This window comes from Rhinoderma darwinii, unplaced genomic scaffold (genome assembly GCF_050947455.1).
Source record: "Rhinoderma darwinii isolate aRhiDar2 unplaced genomic scaffold, aRhiDar2.hap1 Scaffold_4548, whole genome shotgun sequence".
Classification (NCBI taxonomy): Eukaryota; Metazoa; Chordata; class Amphibia; order Anura; family Rhinodermatidae; genus Rhinoderma; species Rhinoderma darwinii.
In genome coordinates, this window is record NW_027463966.1 from 22,652 (window position 1) to 49,659 (window position 27,008).

Here is a 27,008-nt window from a genome sequence, read left to right on the forward strand (position 1 = left end):
GACAAGTTGGGCGGAAAAAAGTCTGCGTTGGTCACAACATAAGTTTTTTACACAAGGGGATAAACCGGGAACATTACTCTCTAGACGCCTCACGCCCCGATTTAACACCTCAACACCACCGAAACTGCGATTGGCGGATGGATCTTTATCACAGAATCCCACAAAAGTTGTAAAGGCCTTTCAGGATTTTTATTCAGCGTTGTACTCAGCTCCACCTCAGTTTGATAAAAATAAGGCTAGGGTCTTGTTGGAAAAAACATTCCCTACTAAACTTTCCCAAGGGGATAGAGAAACACTGGATGCTGAATTTAGATTGGAGGAGGTATTGGATGTTATTAAAAATCTGAAGGCTCACAAAGCCCCGGGGCCAGATGGGTTTTCCTCAGGTTATTACAAACACTTTAGGGAGGTCCTGGCCCCGCACATGGTTGAATTGTTCAATGCTTATCGGGAGGGTAACAATTTGCCCCCTTTTTCGAATCTAGCCTATATACATCTTATCCCCAAGCCTCATAAGGATCATACAGATCAGGCTAACTATCGCCCGATATCCCTTCTTGATGTGGATCTTAAGATTATGACAAAAATTCTGGCGGTTAGATTGAATTCATTCCTAGCCACATATATACATAAGGATCAGGCGGGATTTATACCCCTCCGCCAGGCGGAAGACCAGACGAGACGGGCTGTGGACATTATCTCAGCTGTTCGTTCGGGGTGGGATGGCACTTCCGGACGTCAAAGTATGTTATTAAGCCTTGACCTCCAGAAAGCCTTTGACTCGCTATCCTGGGACTATTTGTTTTATGTCCTTGAGAGAATGGGCTTCGGTACGGGATTTTTGTCTATTCTTAAGATCTTATATTGTCTTCCTACAGCAAAAATAAATTCTAGGGGATTTATGTCGGGAGCTTTTCCAATATGCAGAGGAACGCGACAGGGGTGCCCGCTATCGCCTTCCCTGTTTGCGCTGGCTATTGAGCCATTGGCCAACCTCATACGAGATTCTCCCGACATTAGGGGGGTGAAGGTGGGAGGAGTAGAACACAAATGTGCCTTGTTTGCGGATGACATACTGCTTTTCATATCGACACCTCTCACATCATTGCCGAATCTCTTTCATATTCTTGATCAGTTTGGCAAGCTGTCTGGGCTTAAGGTCAATCACTCCAAGTCGGTGGCAATGAATCTTACATTGCCAATAGGGGTAGTGAAGCTCCTAAAAATTAACTTTGATTTTCATTGGGATGCACGTAGATTGACGTATTTGGGTATTAAATTGACACCTATCATAGAGTCCCTTTACGAGGACAATTTCCCTCCACTTTTTCAACAAATAGCTACGGATCTCACTAGATGGTCCCCTCTTAATCTTTCATGGTTTGGCCGCATTGCCTCCATCAAAATGACGATATTGCCCAGATTGCTATATTATTTTCGCACGCTCCCTATTGTGGTCCCTCAGAAGGCGCTTAGACAAATCCAAGGGCTCATCATGGGGTTTATTTGGGGTTCTAAAAGACCGAGAATACAGAGACAAACTTTATTCACCCCTAAAACGGCGGGGGGTCTGGGGGTTCCCAATATCCAACAATACTATCACGCAGCACGTCTGGCGCAATTTACAGATATGTATGCGAGACCATACTGTCCCCAGTGGACGCAAATTGAGACGGCCGCATGTACCAGTTTCCCGCTGGAAACGCTACTGTGGATGGAGTCCTCGGACAGGCCTCCGGTTCTCTCCCCTGTGCTTTCTCAGATGTTACAGCTGTGGGACTCGCTTAGAAAGAGATTCCATATTAAATCACTCCATAATCCGCTCATGACCATCACGGGTAATTCTGCCTTTCCTCCGGGTCTGCGTAGAATGGAATTCCGGTGGTGGCTCAATAAGGGGTTTTACAGGATTAAGGACTTTTTTGTAGGGGGGGACATCAGAACTCTGGATTACTTTAAGGACTCACACTCGATGCCCCCATCGGAGCATTTTAGATATATCCAGATACACCACTTCTTGTTGAACTGGAAATCCAGGAGGGGGGACATCAGCACATTGACCACTTTTGAACGGCTGTGTTGGCTTCCTGGCTTACGACATAAAATTTCCACGATATATTCCGATCTGGTTACTCCGGAAGGTAAACTCCCTTACATGACACGATGGGAACATGATCTAGGTACGGGAGTGGAATTGGAGCAGTGGCGGGAGATGGCATGTACGACCTCAAAACTATCTATCAATACATCCTTGGTGGAAGCGGGTTATAAAGTATTAATGAGATGGTATATGGTCCCTACTCGTATAGCTCGCTTTAACCCATTGGTGGATAAGCACTGCTTTAGACAATGTGGTGCGGAGGGTACACTAATGCATATTCTATGGGAGTGTCCAGTGGTTGCCACATTTTGGAACCAGGTATACCAGCTTATTAACACAGTGATCCAAGTCAAACCCCCCAGGGATGTGATTACGGCTCTGCTATGCGGTCCTATTCCCGAGGTTCGGGCCCCCGCATGTAAATTTCTCCGATATGTGTTTCAGGCAGCTAAAATAACTATTGCTAGGGCCTGGCGAACACCCACGTTGTCTATGGATATGTTGATCGCTAAGATCTCATGGATAATGGTTAATGACCGCCTAACACATCAGCTGGCGGGTACATTAGACAAATTTGATGCCATTTGGGACCCATGGAGGAACCACACATTTTCGTGAATACATAGAGATGGCTAGGAGACCCTTCTACCCTACACCTTTCCTTCCCCCCCTCCTTATCCTTCTTTTGTTTATTGTGTGTGTTTTGTTTTTCTCTCTTATATTTTTTCCTTAGAGGCCATGTTAAGGTACTCTATAAAGCAATGTGATGTCAAGATTGGTTACCTATGTTAGTAATGAAGGCATTTATATACTATATATTTGGCAGAAGTGTTGACATCATGAATGATATATAATGTGAGATTTATTGGAGACCATGTTGGTCTAATACTTTGTTTAATTGTATTATTGATATGCAAAAGTTGAGACTCTGCGAGTCTGTGTTATTATTATATTACAAAAAACTGTTTAATAAAAAACTATTGAAAACAGAACACTGAGACCCATGAGGGAGCGATAGTAAATCTTTAGTTGGTAAGGTATGAGGAGATCCAGGAGAGGGCCAAGTCTGTGATGTCAAGGGACTAGAGAATTTGTATCAGGAGGGTGTGATCGACTGTGCCGAAGGTGGTGGACAGGTCTAGAAGGAGGAGCACAGAGTAATGTAGAAGCAGAGGACAGGTCTAAAAGGAGGAGCACAGAGTAATGTAGAAGCAGAGGACAGGTCTAGAAGAAGGAGGAGCACAGAGTAATGTAGAAGCAGAGGACAGGTCTAGAAGGAGGAGCACAGAGCAATGTAGAAGCACAGGACAGGTCTTGGAGGAGGAGCACAGAGTAATGTAGAAGCAGAGGACAGGTCTAGAAGGAGGAGCACAGAGTAATGTAGAAGCAGAGGACAGGTCTAGAAGGAGGAGCACAGAGTAATGTAGAAGCAGAGGACAGGTCTAGAAGGAGGAGCACAGAGTAATGTAGAAGCAGAGGACAGGTCTAGAAGGAGGAGCACAGAGTAATGTAGAAGCAGAGGACCGGTCTAGAAGGAGGAGCACAGAGTAATGTAGAAGCAGAGGACAGGTCTAGAAGGAGCACAGAATAAGGAAGAAGTGGGGGAACAGGTTTAAAAGGAAAAGCACCGAGTAATGTAGACGATGGAGGACAGGTCACGCTTTACAGAAGTCTGTGTGTAAGATGTGACTGCTAAGTGATAAGATGATGCAGAGATCCTGCACACACCGCACAATACATGCTGCTTCCTCACACTAAACTACCAGGACATACACACTGTATTGGTGGGATGTTCTGCGCCTGCACACTGGTCTGGCGGGACCTTCCGCGCCTGCACACTGGTCTGGCGGGACCTTCCGCGCCTGCACACTGGTTTGGCGGGACCTTCCGCGCCTGCACACTGGTTTGGCGGGACCTTCCGCGCCTGCACACTGGTCTGGCGAGACCTTCCGCGCCTGCACACTGGTCTGGCGGGACCTTCCGCGCCTGCACACTGGTCTGGCGGGACCTTCCGCGCCTGCACACTGGTCTGGCGGGACCTTCCGCGCCTGCACACTGGTCTGGCGGGACCTTCCGCGCCTGCACACTGGTCTGGCGGGACCTTCCGCGCCTGCACACTGGTCTGGCGGGACCTTCCGCGCCTGCACACTGGTCTGGCGGGACCTTCCGCGCCTGCACACTTGACAGCCGGTTTCTATTAACCATGGTTAGTATCTGTCTTTCAGATGTGAATAAAGTTACTATCAGGTAAAATAATCTACAAGGAAAAGGGGAATACTATAATAATTAAGAATTTTAGATGTCTCTGAAGATCCAGGATCTCTGAGGTAACTTCTAATATCTGTAAAAACGTATATTAGGGGTGTATTCATTCATAAAGGGCATCTGTCACACTGACCACCCGTCTGATCTGTTGGCAGCAGATTATATAGCAGGAGGACCTGAGCAGATTGCGTCTCTCCATTCACTTCTATAGGAGTTACAGGAACCGCCTAACAAGGCCACCCAGAGGTGGAGCCGCATCTATCAGACATTTCTGGCATATCCCGGGGGGAAATGTCCGTGCTGGGAATACCCCTTTATTCCATGTGGTGACGGCTCTGAGAAGATGTTTCTCTCAATGATGAATAAGTGAGGTTCTGTATGTCACACATGATGATGTCCCCTGTATGATCTCCATCTTCTCCTTTCTTCATAAAGACGTCTGCAGTACTAGATCCTCCAGTTCCTCCAGTTTTCTCATCTTCTCCTTTCTTCATAAAGACGTCTGCAGTACTAGATCCTCCAGTTCCTCCAGTTTTCTCATCTTCTCCTCCACAACGTTCCTTCCCCTGAATGACCCACCAAGAATGGACAAGGACAGGAATGAGATGAGCAGAAGAATATTAGACTTCACCTTGGAGATCATCTACCTGTTGAGCGGAGAGGTAAACTTTTCTACATTATAGAACAAGTCACACATAGGGAAGGGAGAATACATAATAGGAAGAATCCAGTGTCCTGTATAACAACGTCCAGACCTTCCAAGTGACGTCAAGAAGCTGCAGGTCAGCCACCAATATGGTCAGTTATGTGTCATGTCACCAATGCAGCAATAGTAATGTTGTAGAGCAATGATAATGACCAGGAACCAGGAGGATCAGGATGACCTCTATATAGAAACATAGGAGATGACGGCAGGAGGAGAGCACATGGTCCATCTAGTCCCCCCAATATTATTTCCTTTTTAGTTTTGGCCTCGTTCTATTTTCTCAATGTCTTTTTGTAGGTGAGGTCTCCAGTATTACAGATGTGGGGTCACTAGAGGTCTATACAGCGGGGTCACAATCTCCCTCTTTCTACTGAGGGGGGAATACTGTGTTCAGTTCTCTAAGTGTCTCTCTCCATACACAGGAGTACACAATAGTGCAGAAGACATCGTGTGACTGTACGACTCCCATCATCCATGAGTCAGGAGGATGGAGCAGTAGTCCCATCACAGAGCCTCCCCCTCACTCCGGGATACATGAGAAGATCTTAGAACTGATCTACAAGATGACGGAGCTGCTGACTGGAGAGGTGACACTGCTGGGAATGCTGGGAAATTCTCCAGTAACAGCACTGGAGGTGTCTGGGTAATGACTGTATCATTGTGTGTGTCAGGTTCCTATAAGGTGTCAGGATGTCACTGTCTATCTCTCCATGGAGGAGTGGGAGTATCTAGAAGGACACAAGGATCGGTACGAGGAGGTCATGATGGAGGACTACCGGCCCCGCACATCACAAGGTGAGAAGAGACAGATATATATTGGCATTACTGTGGGCACAGGCTGGACTGGCGGTCATGTTGAGGCCTTAATACCGTCATGTGCAGCACATATACACGTGTGTACAATGACATGTAATGTAGGAGCTCCACAATTTCGGCTCCTTTTACATGACATTAGATCCCTGTGTTTCGTGCTGCCGGCTGCTCATAACTCTGCATTAGAGGTCACATTACATTGTACAGCGCTGGCGGCCGTTCTGGATACAGGAGCCATGAAGACGGGCAGGACGCGCTGTCTCCTAATGCAGAGTTATGGGCAGCCGGCAGCGAGGACTATGGGCAGTCGTGCTGTAGTCAGAAGTAAACCTGGTAATACAAGTCATGTAGAAAGACGATTATCGGCACACTCCGGCAGTATAATAGTTTCCTATATAATGTCCGTATAATCGGAGGTTCTCTTTAATATTACAAGTTCTGGGCACTAGATTCTGGAGATGGGACGCTGATCCAGGGATTTATTCTGATTTCCAGATTTGGAGTCGGGGAGGAGTTTTCCCCTAATGAGACAATTGTCATCCACCTCATGGGGGTTTATCTTCCTCTGGATCAACACGGTCGGATTATAGGTTGGTCTTGATGGACTTGTGTCTTTTTTCATCCTTAGTAACTGTAACACAGAATGTATGAAGCTAAATTTACCACGAATATAAAGTACAACGTGTTCCGAAAAAACAATCTCACAATGTCTTGGATAAGTAAAATCTTATTCCCACTTCTGATACGTCTCCACATGGCGTAAACACGGCGGAACGTCCAAAACTCATTTTTGGCGCGACGTGTAGATGAGATTTGTTAAAATCTCATCCTCATTGCTACTACTGTAATACGCTGCAGATTTTCTCGCAATTAAATACTTTGCAGAAAATCTGCATCTTATCAGCCCCGTGTGCACATACCCTTAAAGTAACACGTCAGATTTGAGAAATGGTTCTCTTAAACAGGTCAAAAATAGGCCATGGATTCCACTCCCAGAGGAGTCCCTGACATCACTGTCCATATATGGACAGAGACGTCAGGGGCTCCCTCTAGAAGCACAATTTCCAGCCAAGTTGACGGCAACGCTCTGGCAAATGATTCCGCTCCTAGAGGGAGCTTCAGTGGCGCTATCTACAGGGGATGAGGTGCTATCTGCAGGGGTTTGGCATAAGTTTGATTAAACTAAGGGGGAGATGTGCCGGCACTTGTGGAGAGAGCCGGCGGACAGGAAAGTACAACCCTGTTCCATTCTGCCAATATTTATTTATGTGACACCTGCCCAGGGCATCAGGAGTTGGAAAGTATATAGCCATGTCGTGAAGGGGTTAATTAATATGTATAGAAAATATTGCCTACAGAGGTGTACACAGCCTTTAAGAGGCTAATAAGCAAGTGACACCCAGACCATTTTTGGTTGCAGGTAACTAAATAGAGGCGTCCTGTGTCCCGCCACTTTCATGTGTATCCGCGTCCACAGAGGGCAGATACAGGTAAATACTATGGTGGAGCAGGGAGCCAGTTACGCCCCGCCGTTCGCTCTGGTAGGGCACAGTCTCCTTTAGGCCGGCGGCTTACAAGGTGCAGGAACATCGACACCGGTAGTGAGGACCTCAACATTGTAATTCCGGCTCTGATCAGTACACATAGAAGTGTAGAGAGAAGTGTGTGATATATAGACAGATATACAGTAGTCATGTATTCAGTCCCTGTGTGTTTCCTACAGATGGATCCAGTAGGAGAAATCCACCAGAGAGATGTCCCAGTCCTCTGTATTCCCAGGACTGTCCAGAGGAAAATCCCAATGTGCCAGAGAATCATCAGGTAGATGAAGCTGAGCCGTATACCAGATCTATATAGGGGGGTGCGGAGCTTTTCGGTCCTGCAGTCATTAGGGATGTCACGATACCAGAATTTGGACTCCGATACCGATACTTCGTGTAGTATTGCGATTTTGATACCAAAACGATACTTTACCAACAGTAATAAAAAATAATAAAAAAAGTTCTTCCATTTTCTGATGTGAGGCGCGAGGCGTGATGATGAATGTAACCTCCATGTACCTCATTAATAGTAATTAACCCCATCATGTTTCTCAGTCATAATGGGTTAATGTGTGAGGTACATGATGGGGTTAATTACTATTACTGAGGCACATGGAGGTTAAATTCATCATCACGCCTCGTGCCCCACAATAATAAGTGACAGAAATATATACTGATAGTACACAGCAATATATCTATATACTGATAGCACACAGGCATATATCTATATACTGATAGTACACAGGCATACATCTATATACTGATAGTACACAGGCATATATCTATATACTGATAGTACACAGGCATATATCTATATACTGATAGCACACAGCCATATATCTATACACTGATAGTACACAGGCATACATCTATATACTGATAGTACACAGGCATATATCTATATACTGATAGTACACAGGCATATATCTATATACTGATAGCACACAGGCATATATCTATATACTGATAGCACACAGGCATATATCTATATACTGATAGTACACAGGCATATATCTATATACTGATAGTACACAGGCATATATCTATATACTGATAGTACACAGGCATATATCTATACACTGATAATACACAGGCATATATCTATATACTGATAGTACACAGGCATACATCTATATACTGATAGTACACAGGCATATATCTATACACTGATAATACACAGGCATATATCTATATACTGATAGTACACAGGCATACATCTATATACTGATAGTACACAGGCATATATCTATATACTGATAGTACACAGGCATATATCTATATACTGATAGTACACAGGCATATATCTATATACTGATAGTACACAGGCATATATCTATATACTGATAGTACACAGGCATATATCTATATACTGATAGCACACAGGCATACATCTATATACTGATAGCACACAGGCATATATCTATATACTGATAGTACACAGGCATATATCTATATACTGATAGTACACAGGCATATATCTATATACTGATAGTACACAGCCATATATCTATACACTGATAGCACACAGGCATATATCTATACACTGATAGCACACAGGCCTATATCTATATACTGATAGCACACAGGCCTATATCTATATACTGATAGTACACAGGCATATATCTATATACTGATAGTACACAGGCATATATCTATATACTGATAGCACACAGGCATATATCTATATACTGATAGCACACAGGCATATATCTATATACTGATAGTACACAGGCATATATCTATATACTGATAGTACACAGGCATATATCTATACACTGATAGTACACAGGCATATATCTATACACTGATAGCACACAGCCATATATCTATACACTGATAGCACACAGGCATATATCTATACACTGATAGTACACAGGCATATATCTATATACTGATAGCACACAGGCATATATCTATACACTGATAGTACACAGGCATATATATATACACGGATAGTACACCGGCATACATCTATATACTGATAGTACACAGGCATATATCTATACACTGATAGTACACAGGCATATATCTATATACTGATAGCACACAGGCATATATCTATATACTGATAGTACACAGGCATATATCTATATACTGATAGCACACAGGCATATATCTATATACTGATAGCACACAGGCATATATCTATATACTGATAGTACACAGGCATATATCTATATACTGATAGCACACAGGCATATATCTATATACTGATAGCACACAGCCATATATCTATACACTGATAGTACACAGGCATATATCTATATACTGATAGTACACAGGCATATATCTATATACTGATAGTACACAGGCATATATCTATATACTGATAGTACACAGGCATATATCTATATACTGATAGTACACAGGCATATATCTATACACTGATAGTACACAGGCATATATCTATATACTGATAGTACACAGGCATATATCTATATACTGATAGCACACAGGCATATATCTATATACTGATAGTACACAGGCATACATCTATATACTGATCGCACACAGGCATATATCTATATACTGATAGTACACAGCAATATATCTATACACTGATAGCACACAGGCATATATCTATATACTGATAGTACACAGGCATATATCTATATACTGATAGTACACAGGCATATATCTATACACTGATAGTACACAGGCATATATCTATATACTGATAGTACACAGGCATATATCTATACACTGATAGTACACAGGCATACATCTATATACTGATAGTACACAGGCATATATCTATATACTGATAGTACACAGGCATATATCTATACACTGATAGTACACAGGCATACATCTATATACTGATCGCACACAGGCATATATCTATATACTGATAGTACACAGCAATATATCTATATACTGATAGTACACAGGCATATATCTATATACTGATAGTACACAGCAATATATCTATATACTGATAGTACACAGGCATATATCTATATACTGATAGTACACAGGCATATATCTATATACTGATAGTACACAGGCATATATCTATATACTGATAGTACACAGGCATATATCTATATACTGATAGCACACAGGCATATATCTATATACTGATAGTACACAGGCATATATCTATATACTGATAGTACACAGGCATATATCTATACACTGATAGCACACAGGCATATATCTATACACTGATAGTACACAGGCATATATCTATACACTGATAGTACACAGGCATATATCTATACACTGATAGTACACAGGCATATATCTATATACTGATAGTACACAGGCATATATCTATATACTGATAGTACACAGGCATATATCTATACACTGATAGTACACAGGCATATATCTATACACTGATAGTACACAGGCATATATCTATACACTGATAGTACACAGGCATATATCTATATACTGATAGCACACAGGCATATATCTATATACTGATAGTACACAGGCCTATATCTATATACTGATAGTACACAGGCATATATCTATATACTGATAGTACACAGGCATATATCTATATACTGATAGCACACAGGCATATATCTATATACTGATAGTACACAGGCATATATCTATATACTGATAGTACACAGGCATATATCTATACACTGATAGCACACAGGCATATATCTATACACTGATAGTACACAGGCATATATCTATACACTGATAGTACACAGGCATATATCTATACACTGATAGTACACAGGCATATATCTATATACTGATAGTACACAGGCATATATCTATATACTGATAGTACACAGGCATATATCTATACACTGATAGTACACAGGCATATATCTATACACTGATAGTACACAGGCATATATCTATACACTGATAGTACACAGGCATATATCTATATACTGATAGCACACAGGCATATATCTATATACTGATAGTACACAGGCCTATATCTATATACTGATAGTACACAGGCATATATCTATATACTGATAGCACACAGCCATATATCTATACACTGATAGTACACAGGCATATATCTATATACTGATAGTACACAGGCATATATCTATATACTGATAGTACACAGGCATATATCTATATACTGATAGTACACAGGCATATATCTATATACTGATAGTACACAGGCATATATCTATACACTGATAGTACACAGGCATATATCTATATACTGATAGTACACAGGCATATATCTATATACTGATAGCACACAGGCATATATCTATATACTGATAGTACACAGGCATACATCTATATACTGATCGCACACAGGCATATATCTATATACTGATAGTACACAGCAATATATCTATACACTGATAGCACACAGGCATATATCTATATACTGATAGTACACAGGCATATATCTATATACTGATAGTACACAGGCATATATCTATACACTGATAGTACACAGGCATATATCTATATACTGATAGTACACAGCAATATATCTATATACTGATAGTACACAGGCATATATCTATATACTGATAGTACACAGCAATATATCTATATACTGATAGTACACAGGCATATATCTATATACTGATAGTACACAGGCATATATCTATATACTGATAGTACACAGGCATATATCTATATACTGATAGTACACAGGCATATATCTATATACTGATAGCACACAGGCATATATCTATATACTGATAGTACACAGGCATATATCTATATACTGATAGTACACAGGCATATATCTATACACTGATAGCACACAGGCATATATCTATACACTGATAGTACACAGGCATATATCTATACACTGATAGTACACAGGCATATATCTATACACTGATAGTACACAGGCATATATCTATATACTGATAGTACACAGGCATATATCTATATACTGATAGTACACAGGCATATATCTATACACTGATAGTACACAGGCATATATCTATACACTGATAGTACACAGGCATATATCTATACACTGATAGTACACAGGCATATATCTATATACTGATAGCACACAGGCATATATCTATATACTGATAGCACACAGGCATATATCTATACACTGATAGCACACAGGCATATATCTATATACTGAAAGTACACAGGCATATATCTATATACTGAAAGTACACAGGCATATATCTATATACTGATAGTACAGAGGCATATATCTATATACTGATAGTACACAGGCATATATCTATACACTGATAGTACACAGGCATATATCTATATACTGATAGCACACAGGCATATATCCATATACTGATAGTACACAGGCATATATCTATATACTGAAAGTACACAGGCATATATCTATATACTGATAGTACACAGGCATATATCTATACACTGATAGTACACAGGCATATATCTATATACTGATAGTACACAGGCATATATCTATATACTGATAGTACACAGGCATATATATATATACTGATAGTACACAGGCATATATCTATACACTGATAGTACACAGGCATATATCTATATACTGATAGTACACAGGCATATATCTATATACTGATAGTACACAGGCATATATATATATATATATACTGATAGTACACAGGCATATATCTATACACTGATAGCACACAGGCATATATCTATATACTGAAAGTACACAGGCATATATCTATATACTGAAAGTACACAGGCATATATCTATATACTGATAGTACAGAGGCATATATCTATATACTGATAGTACACAGGCATATATCTATACACTGATAGTACACAGGCATATATCTATATACTGATAGCACACAGGCATATATCCATATACTGATAGTACACAGGCATATATCTATATACTGATAGCACACAGGCATATATCTATATACTGATAGTACACAGCCATATATCTATATACTGATAGTACACAGGCATATATCTATACACTGATAGTACACAGGCATATATCTATATACTGATAGCACACAGGCATATATCTATATACTGATAGTACACAGGCATATATCTATATACTGATAGTACACAGGCATATATCTATATACTGATAGTACACAGGCATATATCTATATACTGATAGCACACAGGCATATATCTATATACTGATAGCACACGGGCATATATCTATACTGATAGCACACGGGCATATATCTATATACTGATAGTACACAGGCATATATCTATATACTGATAGTACACAGGCATATATCTATATACTGATAGTACACAGACATATATCTATATACTGATAGTACACAGGCATATATCTATATACTGATAGTACACAGGCATATATCTATATACTGATAGCACACAGGCATATATCTATATACTGATAGTACACAGGCATATATCTATATACTGATAGTACACAGGCGTATATCTATATACTGATAGTACACAGGCATATATCTATATACTGATAGTACACAGGCATATATCTATATACTGATAGTACACAGGCATATATCTATATACTGATAGTACACAGGCATATATCTATATACTGATAGTACACAGGCATATATCTATATACTGATAGTACACAGGCATATATCTATATACTGATAGTACACAGGCATATATCTATATACTGATAGTACACAGGCATATATCTATATACTGATAGTACACAGGCATATATCTATATACTGATAGTACACAGGCATATATCTATATATTGATAGTACACAGGCATATATCTATATACTGATAGTACACAGACATATATCTATATACTGATAGTACACAGGCATATATCTATACACTGATAGTACACAGGCATATATCTATATACTGATAGTACACAGGCATATATCTATATACTGATAGTACACAGGCATAGATCTATATACTGATAGTACACAGGCATATATCTATATACTGATAGTACACAGGCATATATCTATACACTGATAGTACACAGGCATATATCTATATACTGATAGTACACAGGCATATATCTATATACTGATAGTACACAGGCATATATCTATATACTGATAGTACACAGGCATAGATCTATATACTGATAGTACACAGGCATATATCTATATACTGATAGTACACAGGCATACAGCTATTCACTGATAGTACACAGGCATATATCTATATACCAGTATATTAGCCTGTGTACGGATAGTACAGAGGCACCTGTTAGGACATACCTCAATATGCCCTAACAACAGGAAATATGGTAGGACAGCCCTGGGGTCCTTCAATGGACCCTGGGCTGTCTGCCCATATATGGTATGTCCCTCAATCGCGTCACAGGGATTCCTGCGATGCGATCCAAGGGGCATCTCCCTTTCTCCTGAATGCTGCAGTCCGCTGTGATCGCAGCATTCAGGGGAATAGCGGCGGAGATGAGAGGTTTCTCTGATCTCCGCCGTTATAGAGGGGGGCTGTGGCTGTGTAATACAACCATTGCCCCGCTCCTGACATAAGTGAGAGCGCGGTCAGCATGAGGTGATGCGGCCGGCGCTGCACTATAATAAGCGGCGGTGCAGGCACTGAAGACAGAACATGGGGGTGTTTTGCAGCGTGCCCGCCATGTTCTGTCTTCAGTGCCGGCAATCATTAGTGCAGCGCTGGCCGCATCGCATCATCCTGACCCCGCGCACTCGTCAGGACTCAGGAGCGGGGCAATGACTATCACACAGCCGCAGCCCCGCTCTCATACATTCATGTGTTACTATACTGAGCTGTGCGGCCGCACAGCCAAGTATCGAAATACATGACATAACGGTATCGAAACAGTATGGAAGTTTCGAGGCATCGTGCATCCCTAACGGTCATAGATGGGGTCATAGAGTTTGGTGGTTTCTTATGTTGATCTGTTAGATTCTTCGCACTCTCTGCTGTATTGTACTGAATTGTTACATATGTGAAATCAGGGGGAAGATCTGACTATTATTAAAACAGAGGATGAAGAAGAAGAGCGAGTGAGGGTCGATCAACCGTGTAAGAGTGAACCGGAGGAGGAAATTCCAGGAGGTGTTACCAGAGGTCAGTAATAATGAATTTAGAAAGTGAACTCCGTGGTTTATTAAGCAGGACCTGCTGTGTTATTTGTTGTTGTTTTTTTAACCACATTCCTCCCCTTATACTTGGCGTCCTCCAGATTCCAACGCTGTCTTTTTCTTTTTTGCCCCCCTCCATGTTGTTCCACTACAGCCCTTACTCCGTTTTGCACCTAACATATGCGTGTTGTAATTAAAGGTACAAAGAGGAGACACCATCTCTCCTCAGTAGGCGTTGCCTCACTTTTTGTTGTGACGCTGTCCAATCAGAGCGGATCGCTTCACAGCGATGCAGAAAACCTGCTGATTTTGTGAAATTTCCTGCAGGTCTTTTGCATCGCTGTGAGGCTGTCCACTATGATTAGATAGCGTCACAGCAATGAGCGAGTCAACATCTACTGAGGAGAGAAAAGGTCTTCTCCTTTCTGTTCTCTTTAAGGTGGGGTTCCTCCTTAGTTCTACATTACAGTAACACGTCAGACAATGTGTTATACATAGTGCAGCACCTGAGGGAGCTGTGACTGCACATAGAAGTTCTCTACAAGGTGTTCTATGAATCCGGTCATGCACTAGGTTTAGCATCAGATTTTGGGGGGCAGCGGCTGCGATTAACAGCTGCACTCTAGGCCGAGATCTAGGAAAGCTCAGTTCAACCACTTACAGAGAATGTGTCATCAGAAAATGATCTATTGTTTAAATCAAGTTTCTGTTAAACATATTTTTTATGATTTTTTTGGTGGTTTTTTTTATATTATTTTTTTGTCTTTATCTAATCTTGCAGTTTGCCCTCTGGCCAATGAGTCTCATAGTAGACTGCTCCTTACAGTTCTCAGCAGTCATCTCATTATCATCACAGGCAGGATTACACTAACAGGTAACATCTATATATGTAGATAACAAAGAATCCACCATTCATAATAGACTGACCCTTCCTGTTCTGTAGAGATCATTTCTCAGCACTCGTCTCATCACAGGCAGGATTACACTGACAGGTAACATCTATATATAGATAATACAGAATCCACCATTCATAATGGACTGACCCTTCCTGTTCTGTAGAGATCATTTCTCAGCACTCGTCTCATCATCACAGGTAGGATTACCCTGTATAGGGCATATTTGTTTATTTACTTTAAGAGGTAAAACGGTTCTTTTTGGAGGATTATATCTCCTGTTATTGGTTTTTCGCTTTGTCCCCAGTCTCTTATCCTCAAGGGATGGCCTAGGGTCATCTGTACCGGAGATATCAGATTCAGAGTAGTCAGTAGATCTAATTTCACGATGGATAACAGGGGGTGTGTGTGTTTACGGAATGAATACGCTTGTCCCGTTTCAAAGTCTTTGCGGTCTCGTATATATTTACGGTGTTGCGTTCCTTAATTTCTCTTTGCAGGCTTTCCATATTTCTTTGTAGTTTGATTTCACAGTTGTTATATTCGGATGTGGTACTGAAGATTTTAATATCCTCAATTTCCTTTTGCAACTGGAGGTTAATTTGATCAAAGGCACTTTTTTCAAAGTCCAAGGGGTAGTGAAGCATGCGTAGAGAATTATCGGTTAGAAGGTCTTCCCACCCTTTAAGGATGTGCGCCGACTTTTTGTGCGCAGGCGCGCCCTCCTGGATTTCTGATTGGTGCAGTCCATTGGCCATTCTGATTGGCCTTACGACCCGCTCGTCTCACTATTGACGGCCGGTCTGTTTAGCCTCTTTTCATTGGGTCCCTGCGGACCGACGCCCACTGTCATGGCGGACCGAGGCTTTAAAAGGGTGTGGATGCACAATACGCCGTCAGTAGCCCCATATGAACCCCTGAGGACGCTACGTTCGTAGCGAAACATGTCGGGGGGGCTTCTCGCTATGTTTTATACGCAATGTCTCACTGACTGTCAGCCGCTGCTATGATCTTGTTTTGCAATTTCAGCGTACTGCAGACGCTGTCTAAACACTGACCCATTACACTGGACTGACTGTTTGCATCTCAGCACGCAGATCTTCTACTGCCAGTGAGCATTGGCTCGTTTTTAAACGAGTGTCGTTTTGTCTTTGATCATTTACTTATTTAATCATACCTAATAAAAGTTATATTTTATCTTATTGAATACTCCTGTATCTGGCTGGAAACAAGGGCAACCCTTCTCTATTTTGCCTAACCGCAGATTAGTTTCACTTTGTTACAGTGTTGTGCCTGCCAGCCAGCGGGGTCTCCCTTTCCCTTTTTTGCTATAAAAACCACATCAAAAACCTCTTGATTACACTTGATTTTGCGTGTTTGTGTTTGTGTGTGTGGGGGGGGGGGGGTGCTTGCCGCTGATTCTTCAAAAGAGCTGATAAGCGGCTATGAAGTATCAGCGGCGCGCGTTAACACTCCGCTCTGCCCCACACACAGCTCTGCAGACACGAGAAAAGTGTTAAAGGGATCGTCCAGTAAAACATGGCGCCGCACCTGTCCTCAGGTCGGGTGTGGTATTACAGCTCTGTCCTATTCACTTCAATGGAGGTGAACTGCAATACCAGACACAACCTGAGGACAGGTGCGGCGCTGTGTCTCCAATCCGGACACCCCTTCTGTCCTGAGATGACCCGACGGGGGAGGAGGGTGTCAGAGCCACCCACCACCATCACTGCAGACAGAACCACAACTACGGCATGAGGGCAGGGCTTGTCCTGAGTGCACTGTCTCTTGTTATGGACAGATTTATAGTCACATGAACCCCGTCTGATGAACCGGTAACCTAGGTCCGATCACATGACAGAGGGGGATCACCAAAAACCCTGTGAACCCTCAGCCCATCAATCCAGCCCTTTCCTGGTTATATCTGCTTCTGGGAAAGCTGGGTGACCACCATTACCCCTCCTACTGGAGTGTGAGAGGTTCATTAGTCACATCCCCAAACATACTCCAGTAGGAGGGGTAATTGTCGTCACCCAGCTTTCCCAGACCCCTGAACGGTAAATCTCTCTAGTTGTGCTGAGACTGTTTGGGAATGTGACAGGGGTCTGGGAAAGCTGGGTGACCACACTAACACCAGGCATATTATCACCCAGCATTCCCAGGACAGTTACATCATGTGTCCTTTATACAGAGTCTCCTGCACGACTACAGGGGGGGCCGTCGGGTGGGGGGGGGTCACGAGAGCGGGGGTCTGTGAGATAGAGAGTGGGACAGACACACACATCTTACATGCAGTGCAGCTGGTCTTCATGATGGCGCCTGCTCTCTCCCTGCAAACAGCTGCTCTGCTGTGTGACTCTGACCTGCGTCTGCTCAGTACAGAGCCAGAGAGCAGATACAATGGACGGGAGCCGTTCATTGACTCCTATGCATTGTAGCTGCCGTATTCCATCTCTGTATGTGTCGTTAATCAACACATACAGAGATGAAAAAAAAAATGGTAGCCCCCATAGAGAAGAAAAAGAAAGAAAAAAATAAAAAGTACAACACAAATAAATACAATTTATTTTAATGACCTACTAAAAGCAATATTATATAAAAAATAAAATTTTCCGTGACACCTTAAGGACGCAGCCTAGATTTTTCAAATCTGACATATTTCACTTTATGTGGTAATAACGTCGGAATGCTTAAACCTACCCAAGCGATTCTGAGATTGTTTTCTTGTGACACATTGGGCTTTATGTTCGTGGTAAAATTTGGACGATATATTCAGTCTTCATTTGTGAAAAATTGCAAAATTTTGAGAAAATTTACAAGAAATAGCATTTTTCAGAATTTAAATGCATCTGCTTGTAAAACAGACGGTTATACCACCCAAAATAGTTACTAGTTCACATTTCCCATATGTCTACTTTAGATTGGCATTGTTTTTTGAACATTCTGTTATTTTTCTTGGACGTTACAAGGCTTAGAACATAAACAGCAATTTCTCATATTCTTAAGAAAATTTCAAAAGCCTTTTTTTGAAGGTACCAGTTCAGTTCTGAAGTGGATTTGAGGGGCCTATGTATTAGAAACCCCCATAAAACACCCCATTTTAAAAACTAGACCCTTCAAAGTATTCAAATCAGCATTTAGAAGTTTTTTAACCCTTCAGGCATTTCACAGGAATTAAAGCAAAGTGGAAATGAAATTTGCAAATTTAATTTTTTCTGCTGAATTTCAATTTTATTCAATTTTTTTCTGTAACAAAGAAGGTTTTACCAGAGAAACACTACTAAATATGTATTGACCAGATTCTGCAGTTTTTAGAAATGTCCCACATGTGGCTCTAGTGCGCTCGTGGACTAAAACACAAGCCCCAGAAGCAAAGAAGCACCTAGTGCATTTTGAGGCCTCTTTTTTATTAGAATATATTTTAGGCAGCATGCCAGGTTTGGAGAGGTGTTGAGGTGCCAAAACAGTAGGAATCCCCAAAATGTGACCCCATTTCGGAAACTACACCCCTCAAGCAATTCATTTATGGTTGTTGTTACCATTTTGACCGCACAGTTTTTACACAGCACATATTTGAATTGGGCTATGAAATTAAAAAAATGAAATTTTTTCCAATAAGATGTCATTTTTGATAAAAATTTCTTATTTTCACAGGGAACAAAATACCCCATTTTGTTGCCCAATTTCTCCTGAGTGCAGCAATACCCCATTTGTGGTGATAAACTGCCGTTTGGGCCCATGGGAGGCCTCAGAAGGGAAGGAGCGCTGTGTGTTCTTTGGAGTGCAGATTTTGCTGGATTGGTTTTCGGTGCCATGTCGCATTTGCAGAGCCCCAGAGGTATCAAAGCAATGAAAACCCACCAGAAGTGACCCCATTTTGGAAACTACACCCCTCAAGGAATTCATTTATGGGTGTTGTGACCATTTTGACCCCATAGTTTTTTCACATAACTTATTTGAATTGGACTGGGAATTCAAACAAAATTAATTTTTTCCAATAATATGTAGTTTTGGGTGAAAATGTCTTATTTTCACAAGAAATAAAATACCCCATTTTGTTGCCCAATTTGTCCTGAGTGCGGCAATGCCCAATTTGTGGCGATAAACTGACGTTTGGGCCCATGGGGGGGGGTGGGCTCAGAAGGAAAGGACCACCATTTGGCCTACTGAAGCTTTTCTGGTGCTAAGTCATGTATGCAGAAGCCCCTGAGGCACCAGTACAGTTGAAACCCCAGAGAAGTGACCCCATTTTAAAAACGACACCCCTTAAGACTAGAGGTGTAGTGAGCATTTTGACCCCACAGGTACTGTGTAAAAGATAATGCGCAGCAGATGGTGCAGAGTGAGATTTGCAATTTTATATATATATATGGCATGTCAGTGTCCGATATAGTGTGCCCAGCATGCGCCACCGGAGATATACAACCCTTAAGATGTAATGTGGGTTCTCCTGGGTACGGTAGTACCCTACATGTGGCTGTTATCAGCTGCCTGGGCACACAGCAGGGCTCAGAAGGGAAAGACGACGGGGGATAAGCTGTGCGGAGTGCATCAGGGTAAGTAAAACTGGGCTAAATTAAAAATCAAGGGATGTATGATCAATTTTAAAACAATCTTTTATACAGAGCTCTGGTTTTTCAGGACACGTGTCACATTGATATATTGTGTCCCTCCTTATCGCCCTCTTATAGCAGACTCTGCACCCCTTTTGACTCTTTCCCTTTCCACCGGTTTGGGAACTTCTCCTGGAAAGTGTTGCCCTGGTACGATGCGTGTGGCCTCGCTTCCAGAAGTACTGGGTGCCCCCCCTTCCTGGTCCCTAAAGATTAGTTTCTTGATAACCACCTCTTGAAATTCCAGGAAAGTTCCCGTCTGGCCTGCACATCGACGTAGCACGTACGCATTGTACAAAGGCATCTGTGTGATGTGCCCGGCCAGCTTCTTATACCACACCGCATGGCGCTGTAGGGCTTCAGGGCTTGATCTAACAAGTCCACCCCTCCCATGTACCTATTGTAGTCCAGGATGCAGTCTGGTTTGGGGTTGGCCTTTCCTTCATGTATCCTAAACCTGTAGGTATACCCTGATGCACTCTCACAGCTTATACATCTTCACGCCATACCTTGCCCTCTTACCCGGCAGGTACTCGCGGAATTGAACCCTCCCTTTAAAATGTACCAGGGACTCATCAATAGAAATAAACGTCTCGGTGGTGTATGCTGGGAAAACCGGGCACTGGCACGGTCTAATAGGGGTCTCCGTTTATACAAACGGTCAAAACTGGGGTCATCTCTGGGTGGGCACGGCTCATTATCAGTATAATGTAAGAAGCGAAGTATTGCCTCATTTATTTATTTTTTAGGTTCCACTTCAGTTCTGAAGTTGCTTTGAGGGGCCCATATATTAGACACCCCCATCAAACACCCCATTTTAGAAACTAGACCCCTCAAAGTATTCACAACAGCATTTAGAAAGTTTATTAACCCTTTAGGTGTTTCACAGGAATTTAGAGCAAAGTAGAGGTGAAATTTACATATTTATTTTTGTCAGAAAATCCTTTTTATGCAATTTTTTTTCTATAACACAAAAGGATTTACCAGAGAAACGCAACTCAAAATGTATTGCCCAGATTCTGCAGTTTTGAGAAATATCCCACATGTGGCTCTAGTGCGGTAATGGACTGAAGCACCGGCCTCCGAAGCAAAGGAAGACCTAGTGGATTATGAGACCTCCTTTTTATTAGGCACCATGTCCGGTTTGAAGAGGTCTTGTGGTGCCAAAACAGTGGAAACCCCCCAAAAGTGACCCCAATTTTGAAACTAGACCCCTTGAGGAATCCATTGTAGTTTTCTTGGGGTGCATGCGGCTTTTTGATCAGTTTTTATTCTATTTTTAGGTGGCGCGGTGACTAAAAAACAGCAATTCTACTATTGTTTTTTCATTCTTTTTTTTTTACAGCGTTCACCGTGCGCTATAAATGACATTCACTTTATTCTGCGGGGCGATACGATTACGGCGATACCAGATGTTTATAGTTTTTTGATGTCTTATGGCGTTTGCACAATAAAATACGTTTTGTAAACAATCACTCACTTTTTGTGTTACTTTATTCTAAGAGCCAGAACGGTTTTATTTTTCCATCAATAAAGCCGTGCGAGGACTTATTTTTTGCGTAACGAACTGTAGTTTCGATCAGGACCATTTTTCGGTACATGCGACTTTTTGATCTCTTTTTATTCCATTTTTTGGGAGGTGAAGTGACCAAACAATTGTGATTTTGGTACGGTCTATTATTATTTTATTTTACGGCTTTCACCGCGCGGGATAAATAACGAAATAATTTTGTAGTTCAGGCCGTTACGGACGCGGCGATACCAATTATGTATAGTTTATTTGTTTGTTTATATATTTTTATTAATAATAAATGACTGATAAGGGAAAAGGGGGGATTTTTACTTTTAATACTTTTTAAAACTTTTATTTTCTTATTTTTACACATCTTTTTTTAACTATTTTTTAACTTTATTACTTTGTCCCACTAGGGGACTTGAGGGCAGGAGGCCCTGATCGCAATTCTAATACACTGCACTACATGCGTAGTGCAGTGTATTAGAACTGTCAGCTACTCACTGACAGCAAGCATAGTGGGTCCTGACGTTGTCAGGAACCACTAGGCTTCCGTCTATGGCATAGCCGGACGCCATTGTTTGGTGTCCGGTTGCCATAGTCACCATCGCCGGCCGCTATCGTGTAGCAGGCCGGCGATGGCGGATTAACCCCTAAGAAGCCGCGATCGCTATTGAACGTGGCTTCTGAGGGGTTAATCGGCGGGGAAGCTCCGCGATCGGTCCCGGCACATTGAGCTGTGATAGTCTGCTGTCGGAAACAGCAGCTATCACAGCTCATGAACGCGCCCCGCGCGAACGGCGCCGTGTTTACTCCATGACCTACTATTAGGTCACTGAGCACGAACGCTACAGTTAGCATGACCTAATAGTAGGTCATGGAGCGTTAAGGGGTTAAAGAACTGCAACAGTGTGTATATATGTATGTGTATATATGTATGTATATATATGTATGTATGTGTGTGTATGTATGTGGATGTATGTGTGTGTATGTATGTGTATGTATGTATGTGTGTGTATGTATGTGTATGTATGTATGTGTGTGTGTGTGTGTATATATGTATGTGTGTATGTATGTGTATATATGTGTATGTATGTATGTGTATATATGTATGTGTATATATGTATGTGTATATGTATGTATGTGTGTATGTATGTGTATATATGTATGTGTGTGTGTGTGTGTGTGTATATATGTATGTGTGTATGTATGTGTATATATATGTATGTATGTGTATATATGTATGTGTGTATATATGTGTATATATTTATATATATATATAACATACGCACACACACACATAAATAACGGGTAAATCTATTTTAAAAAATTACAAAATTGTTTATTTTTCAATTTTTTTTGTGATTTTTCTGCTCATAATAAAATTGTAAAACATGGAATTAATTAAACTAATCTAGAAAATGAAAGCCTCATAAGTCTTGTAAAAATCAAAGTTAAAATAGTTGTGATATTCAAAGCGGTTGCAAAGTTATTATCGTCTAAAGAAGTGCAAATCAGAAATGGAAAATTTGCCCTGGACGCAGGGGCATCAATGACCCCTGGTCATGAAAGGGTTAATTATGTACCGAAAATACAATTGACAAAATCTACAATCAATATATATATATACCGTATTTTTCGGACTATAAGGCGCAGTTTTTAGCAAGAATAAATCTTGCTAAAAAGTCCCTGCGTGTTCTAGTCGGCAGTGCCGGGCCCCCTGACCGCTCCTTACTTAACCCCTTCCCGACCCATGATGTGCCAGCACATCATCAGGCGGGGAGGGGATGATGTATGGAGCGGGCTCACGCGCTGAGCCTGCTCCATACACTGCAGGTGTCAGCTTCTGACACGCTGCTCTACCGGCTAGGAACAGAGATGGCGCTGTTTAACTAGTTAAATACTGTGGTCAATAGCGACCGCAGCATTTATATTGGTTTTCCTACGAAGGACATTTATGACATATCCACAGGTGTAATATCTCTAGAACGGGGCCCCCTAAGCCCCATTCCATCTTACCCGGCTCCGCGGTCTTCCGGCCACTTCACTTCCTGGTTACATGTTCGAGTTACGCAAACAGCGTAACTCTCTGAGCTACGCAGTTTCCGCATCTCCCATAGAACTGAATAGTAGTTACGGCTACAGAGTAGCACGCTACGCTGCTTCTATAACGGACATTCACTACTATGGGAGTTCCGGAAACAGCGTAGCTCAGCGAGTTACGCTGTTTCCGTAACTCATCCATGTATTGCAGTGTATTGTACCAGCGATCTAATGATCACTGGTTCAAGTCCCCTAGGGGAACTAATAAAATGTGTGTAAAAAAAAATAATCTAAAGTTAAAAAAAACATTTCCCATTTTCACCAAGCACAATGTAAAAATAAAAAAATAATAATAAAATTGGTATCGCTGCATCTGTAAAAGTCCGGAACTATTACAACATAGCATTATTTGACTCACACAGTGAACGGTGTAAAAATGTTTTATTTAAAACCCCCGACTGTCTGTATTCTTCTACCATATTACGTTATAAATGGCCGCTCTGTTGTAACGGTTCACTGGGATACGCTTCTTGTGATGTCATCTAGAATGTGGGCAGATTCTATTTCTCTGAGCGTGACGTCCTCTAGAGAATCTGAGCGTGATGTCATGTGAAGGGCGGGGCCTGTGATCTGCATGTGTTCCGTTTGCACATAATGGCCCTCAGGTTGTGACATCATCAAGTTTATAAATTGGGGTCACACATTGACCGCGGTGTCAGTTTCTCTTGCTGGCTCTCATCATGGACGTGTCTCATATGAAGAAGAGGAGGATGGTGATGTTTCCAATGATGAGTGTTGTAGAGAAGATGGAGGTTGGCGGACGCCAATTTCCGGAGGACGTGGAGATGGAGGAGGAGGATGAGAAGATGGAGGTTGGCGGACGCCAGTTTCCAGAGGACGCGGAGATGGAGGAGGAGGATGAGAAGATGGAGGCTGGCGGACGCCAGTTTCCAGAGGACGTGGAGATGGAGGATGGGAAGATGGAGGTTGGCGGACGCCAATTTCCAGCTCCTGATGTGGAGATGGACGACCTTTCGGGGGCTACGGTTAACATCAGGGCCTCCAACCCCCGAAAGAGAAAGTGGCCATTTTAGTAACATCTGCCACTTGGGGCCCATTTACCATCAGGGCCCCCAACCCCCGGGAGAGATAGCGGCCATCTTATTTCCATCTGCCGCTCGGGGCCCATTTACCATCTTTAGGTGAAGTAAGTGCCGTCCACTGATGATCTTCTCACCTCACGACTCTTCTACAGCCGCCTGGACACTGAATTTCTGATTTGTTTTGCAGTTGTCACCCCAATATTGTGGTCTTTACCACCTAAACCATCAGAAATTCCCATGAAGACTCCTCCAGTGATGAGCAGACGCGAGATCCGGTAAGTCTGACGTCTTCCGCTCGTCTTCATCTTCTCCTTGTGGTGAAGGTTTTGTGAATTTTTTTGCTTATTTGTATTTTTTCCTTTTCTAGGATCCGACTTTGAAAAATATGAAAAACGTTTCCGGTTTCTTCTGATCCAGGATCGAGCTGTGTAAGGGTGGACTGGCGGCCATATCCACGGGTGAAGAAGGACCCTCCCCCTCTTCATCTCACCGATCATCGCATGTTAAAGGGCCGGAGACACAGAAAACCGCACAGAAATTCTACCAGATTCTATAATAAGCAGATTTATTTTTACCATTTTTAGTGTTTTCATTTCTAGATTGGGGAATTTATCCAGGGAACCTGTGTTCTATGGGGGTCCGAAGGTTATAGGTGTAATACTCTGCAGAATATATCACTATGTATCTGTCAGGAGGTGGAGAGGACAGAGCAATGTTCTGCAGATCTGTAGAGAGGTCAGTGGTGTAATAATCTGCAGAATATATCACTCTGTATCTGTCAGGAGGTGGAGAGGACAGAGCAATGTTCTGCAGATATCTAGAGAGGTCAGTGGTGTAATACTCTGCAGAATATATCACACTGTATCTGTCAGTAGAGGACAGAGCAATGTTCTGCAGATCTCTAGACAGGTCAGTGGTGTAATAATCTGCAGAATATATCACTCTGTATCTGTCAGGAGGTGGAGAGGACAGAGCAATGTTCTGCAGATCTCTAGAGAGGTCAGTGGTGTAATAATCTGCAGAATATATCACTCTGTATCTGTCAGGAGGTGGAGAGGACAGAGCAATGTTCTGCAGATCTGTAGAGAGGTCAGTGGTGTAATAATCTGCAGAATATATCACTCTGTATCTGTCAGTAGAGGACAGAGCAATGTTCTGCAGATCTCTAGAGAGGTCAGTGGTGTAATAATCTGCAGAATATATCACTATGTATCTGTCAGTAGAGGACAGAGCAATGTTCTGCAGATCTGTAGAGAGGTCAGTGGTGTAATAATCTGCAGAATATATCACTCTGTATCTATCAGTAGAGGACAGAGCAATGTTCTGCAGATCTGTAGACAGGTCAGTGGTGTAATAATCTGCAGAATATATCACTCTGTATCTGTCTGGAGGCTTTTTGGAATTTTTCTTGAAAATATAAACAATTGCTGGTAAATTTATACATTTTCTAACG

The 27,008-nt window shown here is 41.9% G+C and overlaps 1 protein-coding gene across 1 annotated transcript in view; it reads left to right on the forward strand.

Annotated features, from left to right (window-relative positions):
* The window catches only part of LOC142717127 (uncharacterized), a gene marked incomplete at its 5' end in the record, with an annotated part of 47,316 nt that extends 21,208 nt beyond the window's left edge, over positions 1 to 26,108 (forward strand). Inside the window, 8 exons of the mRNA XM_075848732.1 lie at positions 4,802 to 5,028; positions 5,495 to 5,659; positions 5,744 to 5,867; positions 7,609 to 7,706; positions 15,265 to 15,376; positions 16,172 to 16,264; positions 25,743 to 25,830; positions 25,923 to 26,108. Coding sequence (XP_075704847.1) covers positions 4,802 to 5,028; positions 5,495 to 5,659; positions 5,744 to 5,867; positions 7,609 to 7,706; positions 15,265 to 15,376; positions 16,172 to 16,264; positions 25,743 to 25,830; positions 25,923 to 25,935 — 920 coding nt within the window. The remainder of the gene's footprint in view (positions 1 to 4,801; positions 5,029 to 5,494; positions 5,660 to 5,743; positions 5,868 to 7,608; positions 7,707 to 15,264; positions 15,377 to 16,171; positions 16,265 to 25,742; positions 25,831 to 25,922) is intronic.
* Positions 26,109 to 27,008: the final 900 nt, after the last annotated feature.